This window comes from Macrobrachium nipponense, chromosome 7 (assembly GCF_015104395.2).
Source record: "Macrobrachium nipponense isolate FS-2020 chromosome 7, ASM1510439v2, whole genome shotgun sequence".
Lineage (NCBI taxonomy): Eukaryota > Metazoa > Arthropoda > Malacostraca > Decapoda > Palaemonidae > Macrobrachium > Macrobrachium nipponense.
In genome coordinates, this window is record NC_061109.1 from 77,251,260 (window position 1) to 77,264,471 (window position 13,212).

Here is a 13,212-nt window from a genome sequence, read left to right on the forward strand (position 1 = left end):
CATTCTATTTTTACTCCATTTTACCAGAGATGTGCCGAGCAGCTAATTTCACTAACATATTCCAAGCGAGTTGTATCCATCTGTTAATGAGATCTCTGCGTTAAACAGATAACGATAGGATAGGCTTATATATAATACAACCGTTCCTTTTCTCACCAGCCTTCAACTTAATCTTCCACTTGTTCTTTACGAACACTATTTAAGAATTGCTTCCCTTGTCTATGAATGCGCGCGTGTGTATAATTGCACAATTTCTTATACTTCAGCCTGGTTATACCAATACTATACGTCTTAACAATTAAGTATCGTAGAGTGACGCAATCACCACCGCTCCCTGGGCCACCCAGGACCCACCTGTCTGTGTTTTCGGTCCATAGGAAATTAATGGTGCCGAATTTGAAACGGCCAGAAAATCTTTAATAGAGGAAAGTAAGTAATCAGATCCATATATAGGAAAAATACTTAATATAAATGATTAAATAACTAAGCAGCATATATACTTATTTTTCGTGAATTATATGGGTCTAAATGCTAACTTCCCTGTATTAACGATTTCATGGGCGATTTAAATCTGGACCTTGTAATTTCTTATGGAGCAAAAACAGCCAGGTGGCTCAGCACGTGACCTGCGACGTCACGGCTACGCTACTCTTATATTAAACATCTATTCCCTAGTTTCTGAGTCGAGCTCCATTATTGAATGAATGATCAAGCTTGTTTGGCGTTGCATTTGTAGCGATCATGTACTTGGCCATGGCTTTAAGTGTTAACCTAGAAGTGTATATGTATAGTTATATGATTTGTTAATATAAAGTTCTTCTTCATCTACTGTGCGCTATTATCTATATATATATATATATATCTATATATGTGTGTGTGTGTGTGTGTGTGTGTGGCATCATTTTGTGGCAGTCAGCTACGAAATTTTCATTGTCTTTCGGCCTCGTTCCTTGTGTAAGCACATAATAATAATAATAATAATAATAATAATAATAATATCTGTATGCGAGTGTAGCCTACGTTATGTAGGTGCAATTCAAAATGACAAGACCATAGTTCAACGTCTTTATTTTTCTATTACCGAAAATGTGTTCCCGATGTGCGTGGGTGAGAAGGAACACTTTAAAGATGATACAGCATAGTTTATATCTTCGATTTCAGAGGCAGTGCTCAAAGGTAAACTCGTAAGTAACCTTATTTAAAACAATCTGCGCTAAGAAGCGCAGTAGCGCATAGGAGACAAAACTTGGCTTGAGGTGAGCAGGAGGTGCGAATGATGTGAACGCAGAGTAAGATAACTGTCCCCCACTGGTGACTGTGAGCGAAGGTTGTGCATTTTTTTTTTTTTATTTTGTGGGGTTGGGGTTCATTCGTGGTTTTACTACTACTGTGTAGTTTTGTCCGTGGAGTAGAAAGTGAGAGGCCTAAAAGGTAAAATAAATAAATGATTCGTTGGGAACATGTAGTTTGCAGCACCATACTCTGTATTTCTGTATTTATTTACCTACAAAATGACAAGTAATATATATATATATATATATATATATATTATATATATATATATGATGTATATATATATATATCTATATATATATATATATATATATATATATATATATATATATATATATATAGATATATATATATATATAGTATATATATATATATATATATATATATATATTTATACACACACACACACACACACATATCGTCAAAATATAACGTGTAGGTATACATGTATTTTCAGCAGTCATATACACAGTGTATCATAATTATTTGAATTCCTTCCTTTTATTTTCGTTAAACGTCCTGAGCAAAGTCAAAAGGACGGACAATGAAGCGACAGTACAGTCTACAGACTTGGGTCTGAAGAACAATGGGCGATCTGACAGTTACAGATGTAATCAGTCCATTGTTGGAAAGTTGCTTGTAGCCGGTAACTCAGTGCAAGTTTCCAGGGAAGCTGGAAACCGGTCCAGTAGTAACGCTTGTACAGTGTTCGTCGGCAGATTACAGTGTTGTTTGCAGTAATTTAGCAATTTCGATAATCGGCGTTGAGTAGTCATGTTAATTTTGTCAGGTATGTTCAAAAACAAAATAGTTCTCCTCGGTAAGTTAGCCGATAATTCTATACCAGTTAGCCTAATGAATCAATGTCAGGAATGGTATAGCCTATGTTAATTTGATCAGGAGTGTCTGGAAAGTTTTATTAGGCATAGACGCACTGTAAATTGAGCCACATTAATTAATGTTTTAGTGTGGTTAGACTCTAAAGAACAGCTGCTGTTTGGGCATTGCTTTGGAAATTTCAGGTTCTTATAGTAATTTGGTTTCTTAACAATTTAACGTGTTTACCGGTCGATTGTAATTAACGTGCGATTTCCTTGAACTCTAGTAGGTTAATCTAAGTACCTAATAGAGGACACGAGGGGTATTTGTTGAAATTGCAGTTTTTCCTATAGTATTTTGGTTGCTTAGGTATTAACAATTTTAGGTAGTATACATATGCACTGTTGTCAGTCTTCTTGCCTGGAGACAGGGGTCGGAGAATGGTGCTGTCATAGTTGACACGGTGGGTATGAAGACTAATGACCTTTACGCTGCCTGGAAATTAGGGTAGGCCTGTCCTACCTGCTATTACATGACATTCCTTGTGTGAATGGGTCTTATTACTGATGAGACCAGGTGATGTCTTCCCACAGGGAGGCAATTGAAGTGCTGATTTCCATTTTAGGGGTATTGAAGAAAATTCCTGGTACTCTGCTTGTTTCTTTATTACTCATTACATCATGCCAAATTTCTCCCAGGCCTAGTCTCCTGGACTTGATTAATTTACGTAGTCTTCAGAACTCCTGGACTAGATCCCTTGCAAGGGATAGATAATAATTTGTATTAATAGTTTGGTAAAATAGCCAAATTGAAGGGTGGACCGGATTAATCCTCCTCACACGAGAGCATTCGGGATTCGTGAACCTTTCATGTGTTGCTAGTGTTACAAAAATCCTGACGAAAGATTCAGGACAGCGCTCACATACTCAAAGTGTAAGAAAAACAAAACAAGGGACTGGCTACACTGCCACGCACTCGTGTCCACAACAAAAACGAAAACATTTCACAGTTCCAGTCACTCTTACAACAGTAGTGTCAAGATAGGAGGAGGATGAATCAATTCATAATAATCACTAATAATTAAAGGAATATTTTTTCCCCATTTAGCACAGGATGACCTCATAGGTCCCAGGTGTGCCCGACATGACACTTGGCCCTTTGTGTGCAAGGTTCACTTTTATGGTTGTTGAGACTATAAATAGGGTTAGAGGGATCAAGTAAGGACAAAGCTTTCTTTGTGTGTCACTTTAGCTCGATCCTCTGCTCATGCTAGCTTCTTTCTGGCCCCCAAAGTAGTCCCAGAACTTTCCTTTAAAAGGGAGCCCACAGGAAAACCCAGACTCCCATGGTACTACTGGAGTCGTTCTATTAAAGAAGTAATCCATTGTAGGTTGCACAGTGCGTTTTTTTTCAGTTTTCATAAATTACTTGATAACATGGAACATTGTCTTGAAGTGCCCTCTGAACTTTAGCAAACTGTTCCTTGTCCCCATCCATTTCACTAAAAGTTCCAGTCCATGTTCAAATGAAGCAAATGCCTGTCATTTTTTTTTTTTTTTTTGCCATAAACGTTCACTCTAGCTGTTCTTTTACTTTTTCCTCCTCTGCTTCTTTTTTTTTTTTTCTTCTGCAAGTCCAATTAAATCCTCTGCTTGTTCTAAGTCTTGTACATCGGTAAGTTGTTGGATATCTTCCTCATCAATTTCTAAATCTAAGCTTATCCTAAGTGTCAAGATCTTCATATGGATTTCCACATCTTCATTCTGATCGAAACCTTTTAATAAGTTCACATACACTTATAGTAGGTTTTTCCAAACCACATTCCACACCCTTCCAATGTTCACAATGGAATTCAGGACACTGAATTCTTTCCAGAAATTTCCGAGATCTTTCTCCTTATTATCCGTAGCCTGGACAGCCTGAGCAAATGTGTTCCGAAAATGATACGCCTTGAATGTAGCCACAGTGCCCTGATCCACGGGTTGTATGAGAGAAGTTGTGTTTGGTGGCAGAAACGCAACTTTTACGTTCTCGTTAATGTCTCCAATGTGCTGAGGGTGGCAATGAGCATTGGCAAGAATCGGCAAAATTTTGAAGAGGATGTTGTTTTTCCTACAATAATCTTTCACTTTTTCACTGTTTGAATGAAGTAATGAACATTATCAGTCTTCGAACAGCATTGCAGTCATCCACGCTTTTTTTTTTTTTTATTATGTATGTAATGCACAGGAAGTGAATGCTTATTGATGCTTTTTAACCCCAACAGTCCAGGCTAATAAGGCATTCCCGGGTTATCAGCGGACTCTGTTATCACCGATAATAGTTGTGGCTCACTCATTAATCTGTCAGAAGCTGTGTAGCTTACCCAGCTCCTTTATCAGGATAAATTTGCATCTCACCTTGGATGTGCGGTTGTGGATGTGAAATTGAATGTGAGAGTGACTGGCCCCACTTTCCTTCTCTGCCCTCTCATCCGTCTTCTCTTCCTTTGGGCAGAGAGTGAATTCATGCCATAACAAGCTTGAACTAGTGACCGATGCAGGGAAGTTTTACAATAAAGTAACTGTTGTGTCTTTCTTGTAGAATTATAGAAGCATACTACCCCATCCTCTAACAAGGGGAGGTCCCTGACATTAAGACAAACCTGTTGCTTATATTTTCCTTACTGTTGTTGACTTAGATTCATCCCTCCCCGACATTAAGAGAAACTTGTTGCTTATATTTTCCTTACTGTTGTTGACTTAGATACATCCAAGCATGTTTTTGCATCAGGTTACGTTTCCTCCCTTATTAAAGAAAAAAAAAAAAAGCAAAAGTAACTATTAATCAGGCAGTCAGTGCACTCCAATTAATTCATCAGAGGTATGGTTCTCTCCATTGCTCTCTCGACCAGGAAGAAAATCCTGGTGTTGTGAACTCTAGTCATTTCTAGAGAATTAGATTCCTCTTTCCAAATTTGTCTTCCTATTGTAAAGGACTGAGGGTTTGCTCTATGTAGTGTAGGAACAAATGACAATTTTTAAAGAAAATCGTATTTTTCGTAACTATACAAACCTGAGGTTCTTGCATCTCATGCTCACCTCATGCCACCCCTCAGTCTGACACCTTGGTCAAAGGCAAATTAGCATGTTTATGTTTGGGTAGGGCAGGACTCCCACCTAGTGAATAGTAGTTAAAACTGCCTAACCACCTAGTTTAAAAGTCTATCCGCCATTTCCCAGCTTCGCCGTAATTCCTAATGTAGAAGACCTTAGGTTTGTACATACTATATGTATTTAGGAGAAATTCAATTTACATGAAAACATTTTAATTTTGTTACTAAGTAGCCTTTAAGGATTGGCTGATTTCACTTTGCCCACCATCTGTTTCAAATGTGGGAATCAGCTATATAAGGAGAGGTAAGGTTCATTTTAAAAATAATAATACTTTGGAGTAATTTTGTTTTTACATACTTACTTCTCCATTGTATAAATTGCTTTCCCTGCCTTCCCACAAGGTGGACAAAAGTACGTAGTCTGCCCGCTACGAGTGTTTGTACCTTAAGTAATCTCTGGTGGGGTATGGGGGAAGTAGATGGATAGAGAAGACGGATATTCATAGAAAACATTGATCTCATTTTTTGTTTCAGTCTGTCGAACTCCCGCTGGTGTGGAAGTTAAAGCTATATATATTATGGAGAGGTATTTAAAAAATGAATCTTAAGTGCTATTTATATGTTTTGTATTGTGTATGTAAGTTACTACTGTATCTTGTTACAGATAACTGCACCTTCATTCTCTTAGTGGCATTGAGTAAGGTATGGGCTTTAGCAGCTCAAGTCAGTGACCCTATTCATGATGGAATAGCACATCAACTGACCGTATCAAGAAATATAGAAATATGTGAAGTGCATAATAGTTCAGGAATCTATCACATCATAAAAAGGTTAGTTATTTAAAAGTATGTACAATACAATACATATATGTATTGTATTGTAAAATCTGTATTCTGGTTCAGTGTCTATACAGGTGATTTGACTAGATAGCATTACGGACTTGCTTTTGTTTTGGTAGATGATATACTAGCTATTGAAAATATTTTTTTTTTCTTTTATTAAGATCTACTTTTTTACCTAGATTAGCAGACTGACTTGTTTGTTTTGGAACCTGGAAAATTTGTTTGCATTTAAATTATAAGAGTCCCAGAAGCTGGAAGAAAGCAGAATAGTCAGTGGGACATGGAAAAAGCATTAAGCTTTAGAAAGTTGTACATATTCATGAGTGGAGGTTAGTACAGTATCTTTGTGTGTGAAGTGGAAACTGGTTAAAAATGCACCAATTCTCCTTCCAGAAATGGGAGGGAGATGGTGAGAGATTTTGGTATACAGTAGTAGTTTTATTGTTTTGCAGACTCGAAAGTCAAGTTACCCTCAGTAATGTATTTATAAAAAGTTTTTTTTTTTAAAGAACTACATTTTTCTGACTTTAACCCATTATATATATAAATTCATTTTGAATTTTTTCCATTTCTGTTGGCAGACAGTCATCGCCAGCATCATTGATGGTTGTGAAAGTGAGTGTGTTGGTATCATTTTAAAGTACTTGCTTTTGGAATAATGTTGTAATACATATTTCAATTTCCCATGTTAATTTAAAGGTGAATAAGAATGATTGACTCATTTTTTGTTCTAAGATTTGGCCATCTGGATGCAGAGCTCGGTTCTCTGGGAACTACAAATGGGAGAAAAGTGAGATAACCATGGAGGCTTCAGTTAATAATGACAAGTATCCATCTGTTTTTTTCTCCATTGGTTACCTTCAAAGGGAGTTGGAAGATGCATTCTTCATGAACCTATATTGGAATAAAGAGGTGGGTGACTTAAGTGTTCTTTTAAGTCAACAGTAGCCTAGCCAAATTCTCGAGACGTACTCTACACTATATTCATCTGTTTGGCTAAATACAATTGATAGATGTTAGTGGAATTTTCATTTTTGGTTACGAAAAGATTTCCGTGATACGTATACTATCTTCATGTTCATCTTTATGATATGGTGGGTTGCCTCCAATTTCTCTGATCTGTTTCACGTTTCCTGTAACTGCTAAGTTCTATTTGTGGTAAGACAGTAATATTTTTTTACCTGATTCTCTTTACATTGACGGTACCATTATCAGTGGCTCCTTGTCTGCTATAACTCTTCAGTTAGCATTTTTGGAAAAAAATTGTGCTTGTCTCTCGTGCAATAGTTGGTGAGTCATATTTGTAGGTGAAGTGCAGATATTTTAAACAGAATATCCACCATGTTTCAACATGTCCCATTAATTGGGACTTGAAAGTTGATAACTCTTTCCTGTTTGGATGTGTGATATGTTTTGTGTGAGTTTAAATTGCTAGGTGTTTCTGGGCCCAGATGTATGCTTCATGACTAACTTCTTGTTACTCTGTATGTATGGTATTACTTTTCAGCCTTTTATGCCACAGAATAAAGAAGCTAAGAAACGTTAGGTAGGTAGTGAGCAAACTAAGTTTTTTTTTTTAAACCATAGGTATCTAATGCTTTGTAATTTCTGTTTTGTAACTTTACTTTTAGCATGTCATCTTGGAGTTACCATTCATGGAGGTGGGTTACTTCTCTAACTTCAATTCAGCTGTCCCATGGCATCTCGAGTCTCCTCCTGGTCTGCACATCAAAAACTGGCAGTTCTGGATAAATGACAAAACTTCATTGGACAAACTCAGAGGTATCGAATGTAATTATTATTATTATAATATCTACAGTGTCACAATGATAATCATTACCAGTTTATGCGTAGTATATTGTGCATTCCTATCATGCTTCAATATGAGATATGAATGCGTTGCCATTGGTCTCATTATTTACTGTTTTTTCTAAAGATTTCAGTAATGGCTTCAATGGAATACTTCTCAACATAACACTGCTGAGTGACGCTGGAAGTGATTATGAAACCACACAAGTTAGATGCCACTTAGAATCTCAAGAGAGGAGTTTAATTTTCTTCAATATTTCAGATAGAAACAGTAAGACGTCAGCTGAAAAGTAAGCATAGAGAATGTGTTTGCCATTTATAATTGTCTATTTCTTCTTCCAGATTGATTTTAGTGATATTTAGGTACATAGTGACAGGAAATTAAAAGTTATCTGCAAGTCTGAGACTTGCTCATTGACTCACTTTTATATGTCAGAAAATAACCCTGATTATCAATGCTAACATCTCTTCATGGTTTTTTGTACAGTAAAATTTCTAAGTAATGATTTTTGCTGATCATTGTTTTGACCAATTCATTTCTATAATCTGATAGTCTGAATTTTTTTTATTTTGATATATGTGTGTGGTAATAAAGGATGTAGTTTTTTAAGGACTAGAATTATTTGTATTTTTTGCTGAATATAAGCACTTGGCATATTGCAATATGGATGCTAAAGCATTAAAAGTTAACCTTTGGTACTGTAAGTTTTCCCATGCTTTTAGTTGGTTACTTATTTTGTTAAATATTTTAAGTGGTAAAATGTGTTTAGGTAAGTAGACAAGACAAAAAGATTCTGATTGCCTCTTACACAGCAGCATTGATTCAATACTGTATGTGAAGCTAGCATTTTCTTGGTAGTTCATCATCACCTGCAGATTTAAGTATCTACGTGTCAAATTTTTTTGGGAGGAATATGACAAAGGGCACCTTGTTGCTTTTTAAAACCATTCTTGCTTTCATATTTCCGGTTATAACTTTGTTTGTATAGGTAACTTGCATTCTTTCATTCATAACTGAACCATTTATAAATGAATTTACCACTTAAAGTTGACCTTTCATTAAAAGGAAAAGGGCTATTTATTTAATATGTCTTTTTATCCATCTAATACATTTTGCCTTATTAGACATATCTGTTTATCTGCTGTCCAGTTCATAAATCATAACTTTGGTGCTTTTCTGTCCACTTGCCTGGTTATGCATCTGTTGTCCTTTTCTTGATTAACATTGTAAGTTCTAGGTTCAACTTGACATGTCTCAATCCTATTGGGACTTCATCCCTTATGTTTTTAAACCATTGTCTGATGTCCAAGGTAGTTTTACCTATGCAATATGATATTTTTGGTAATTTTAAGATATCATTTACAAAGAAAGAGATCTATTTTCTAATAAAAAATTTTCCTTACAGCCAGGAGGAACTCTTACAATTGCAGTTTCCTCTTAATTTGAATTTGACTTGGAAAAGGAAAGTCAAAACTTCTCCCAGCCTAAGTGAAAAAGAAATAACTCTACGCATAACTAATAATCTCAACAGTGAATTTGTATGGTTCCAAAGCATTGATGTTTTAGAACCTGAGCTTGATGAAGGAAATAATACAACATTTTTTGGGAATCCTCATTGTTTGGGAAGATGTGTTCAACAGTCTGCCAAAGAACTTGAGAAAGATTGCCCTGCAAGGAGTGAAAAAGAAAGCTTGTTTATGAACATTGAAAATTACAGTGTAGAGGGTGATCGCTGCTGTGAAGAGCAAAAAGAAAAAAATAACTTACGTGCTAGAAGGATAAGGAAAGTCACCCAGACTATAGGAAAAACAGACTTCTTGACAATGACAGCAAATATGACTGTAGACAGTAAGTATGAAACAAATTTTGGCTGTTCAACAGAAAAAGTAAATGTAATTCAGAGTTCTCTTTAGATGAAGATCAGTTATCTCTGTGGACTTTACCATGGTTCTAAAATGATTTTGTTTGCCATTAACACAAGGCTTCCAGTATTAGATGTACCCAAGTATGTATTTTAAAAATGCGTGACGTAGGTGATCCAGCTTGAAATGGACAGAATTATCTGTTCTTTTGTACACATTCATAATTTCTTTATTAACTACTTTGCTCCTTGCTCCACTGCACCCCTTGATCATAATTTCTTGTGTTGGCAAGCTACTTTTTTTAAGGCTGTTACAAAGAACTCTCTTCTTCAGTGAGGTGTAGAGATGGATGTACGTATTTGCTCACGTAGGAAACCTTTAGACTAGTGCAAACTGTTGAGTGAATTAGTTGGTGTATGCAAGCTGTTGAGTGAACTAGTTGATAACTACATACAGTGGTACCTCGAGATACGAAAGGCTCAACTTACAAAAAACTCGAGATACGAAAGCCAATACGAAAAATTTAACAGCTCTACATACGAAAAGTTTTCAAGATATGAAAGGTTTCTGTAAAGTCCAAGATTCGCCCGAACCACCGATAACAATTTTGAAACTCGCGCGCCGCCAACTTAGTAGACTCGCCACCATCCTCCTGCTCTCCCATTGGTTCCTGATGCTAGTCCCGGCCATGAGATCCTTCTCTCCTATTGGCCAGCATCCCTCCCATCATGCATCTATGTACGTGGTGGCGTGCCTCGGCCACTCGGTACCAGCATCGTTATCGTACGCACGTGGTATTCGTTCGGTCTAACGATTTCGTTTAGTAACGTAAATTCGTTAGTGATTTCGTTGCAGTATATGTACTTTATCGTGTTGTGCGAAAACTTTATTCTACTTATATGTAAATTACGTACAAGATAACTTAGTCATGGGTCCCAAGAAAGTTGAAATTCACGGAAAGAAGCGAATGCTCTCTTTGGAGACAAAGATGGAGATTATCAAGAAGTATGAAGCTGGTATGCGATTGAGTGTGATCGCCTTGAACAGAAGGATGTCATCAAAGCAGCTACACCTTCCAAGGGCATCACTATTTTGTCCAGCAAGAGGACCCACGTTCACGACGAGATGGAACGGCTGCTTCTTGTCTGGATAAAAGACACAGAAATCGCTGGCGATACGATAACAGAGACGGCAATCTCCCACAAGGCCAGCGCGTAGTGTTCATTAACGACTGCCCATCTTGATAATTATCTACTAATTGTTGCACCTCATGACTCTGTTGGCCCTGGTGTCCATCAAAACCCTATTCAACCAAATGCTCTCTCTGCAACTGATTTGGGTACTGAATGTTCGGCTGCTGACCTTCAACATAAACTGAAGTGCCTTGATTATAGTACTGGTATGCATGTTGTAAATGATTGGTCAACACCCTCTGTTTAGCAGGGAGTGGAGATTCTACCAACCTTGCAAAGTTTCCAGTTATCCCATGAGAGAGACCTTGATCACTTATCCCATGTGAGAGATCTTGGTCACTTATCCCACTAGAGAGATCTTGGTCAGTCATATCATATATGTCGTCACTCAAGAGGTGCTCTTCTTTTTCCATTTTCTGTGGAAAGAAATGAGAAATTTTTTAAAAAATACACATGACACAAACACCATCACAATGTTAACACTCTGACTAGTAGATTCAGAAACAGTTTGACGATCCCGAAACTGTTTCCCAACCAGATCTTGACGAGATCGTTGCACTCTGCAAGTCCATGGGGCTGGTCGTCGACGAGGACGACATCAACGACCTTCTCGAGGAGCACCAAGAGGAGCTTATGATGGATGACCTGAAGGAGTTGGAGGCCATGCAATATAACGTCGTTCAAGAGGAGTTCTCTAGCAGCGGCAAGGAAGAGGAGGAGGACCCTATGACAACGGCAGAAATTAAGGATGTTCTAGCCACTTTTCATAAAGTGGAATCGTTTATAGAAAAAAAAGACACCCCGAAAAGGCTCACACAGGTCGTATGCTTGCGCAGTTCGATGACGTTTGCCTGAGTCGTTTCAGGAACATTGTGAAAAGTAGCAGAAGCAATCTTCCTTGGATCGTTATTTTTTAAAGAGGCCTTTAGCATTAGCAGGAGTAAGCAAAAAGGAAGAACCAAGTGATAAAAAACAGAAAGTTGTAAGCAAAAAGGAAGAACCAAGTGATAAAAGCAGAAAGTTGAAAGTGGTGATGAAGTTTAAATTCTGTAAAAAAAAGAAAAACCTACGTAAAGTAAAAAAAAGTAAAAAGTAAAAAAATCAAAAAATGAAATTTTTATTTTTTTTTATTTTAGTTTTTTTGTAAAGTTAAGTGTTACAGTTTTGTTAATGTGTTTCGTAAATTTTAGTTTAGTTTTCCTTACATTTTTTTATGTGTTTCGTAAAGTTAAGTGTACGTACGTACGCACGTATCTGCCGTTTGTCCTCCTCCTCCTCTGCCGCCACTTTCGGAGATAGCCTCACTCGAAAGGTAAGCTTCCACATTTTACATACAGTATTTCTTGTATACCATGTACTACACTAATACACTTTATTTACAGGTTAATTTGCATTACGTTATTAAGGTAGGTATTGAATGGTCCAATTTGTTGTAGTATTTCATTGTTTATAGGTCGATTTAGCTTTATTATGAAATTTACGGGGGTGTTTTGGAGGGCTTGGAACGGATTAGCCATTTTACATGTAAAATGTGGTCCAAGATACGAAAACCTCATGATATGAAGGGCGCCTTGGAACGGATTAATTTCATATCTCGAGGTACTACTGTATCTGGATAAGGTTGCTTTTTCCTTGGAGGGTTACTGAGACAGTGTGCATTTCACTACTTGCTGACTGATTGTAAAAAATGATTTTATTATTCCTGCATCTTTTTCAGTGATGCCGAGTGGCCATTACATTGTCTATATTAACCAAAAACTCAACCTAAGTGTCTGTCCTGCCCTGAGTTTTTCACTGAAACGTAAGTTTTATTTTCATTTGTTCAGAATTGCAGATTAAACCTTGTAATTAGATATGTATTTTCCATTTTGTAATATTTCAGTCTTATAGAAGGTATCACTTGTTCTATACTTTACATCTAAAAGCTCTATTTTATATAATTCACTTACTAAGTAATTACATAACAGTTAGTTCACTGACACTGCAGCTTGAATTCAAAATTTCATAGGTAACACTTAAAATGACTGTGTAGGTGACCAGTTTGCCCCACAACAAGCGGAATAGTAGCAGCAACTTTAGCAGATAACCTCAATCTGTTCCTGATGTACTCAGGTATACACCAAGTTATGGCGGTAGTTTATTAATTTTTTCCGGTAATTTAATTGGATTTCGGTGATATATACATCCACTGGATAGCATATTAGTAATCTTCATGAAATCTTAGGATGAGTTTTTTTTTGTTTTGTTTTTATCAATTTTATTCATCAACAGAATATTGCCTTAGATGTAATTTAGGCCA

The 13,212-nt window shown here is 36.7% G+C and overlaps 1 protein-coding gene across 1 annotated transcript; it reads left to right on the forward strand.

The window, feature by feature from the left end:
- The first annotated feature begins 1,836 nt into the window (after positions 1 to 1,836).
- Positions 1,837 to 12,803, forward strand: LOC135217629 (uncharacterized). Its single transcript, XM_064253594.1, has 9 exons — positions 1,837 to 2,083; positions 5,871 to 6,036; positions 6,630 to 6,663; positions 6,784 to 6,960; positions 7,680 to 7,830; positions 7,985 to 8,147; positions 9,264 to 9,706; positions 12,631 to 12,714; positions 12,796 to 12,803. The coding sequence occupies exons 1-9, from the start codon at positions 2,068 to 2,070 to the stop codon at positions 12,801 to 12,803; spliced, it is 1,242 nt and encodes a 413-aa protein (XP_064109664.1). The 5' UTR covers positions 1,837 to 2,067.
- Positions 12,804 to 13,212: the final 409 nt, after the last annotated feature.

Coding starts and splice junctions, on each gene's coding strand:
- LOC135217629 (XM_064253594.1), top strand. Junction 6,037..6,629: donor ATCTATCACATCATAAAAAG/GTTAGTTATTTA, acceptor TTCTGTTGGCAG/ACAGTCATCGCCAGCATCAT. Junction 6,664..6,783: donor CATCATTGATGGTTGTGAAA/GTGAGTGTGTTG, acceptor TTTTGTTCTAAG/ATTTGGCCATCTGGATGCAG.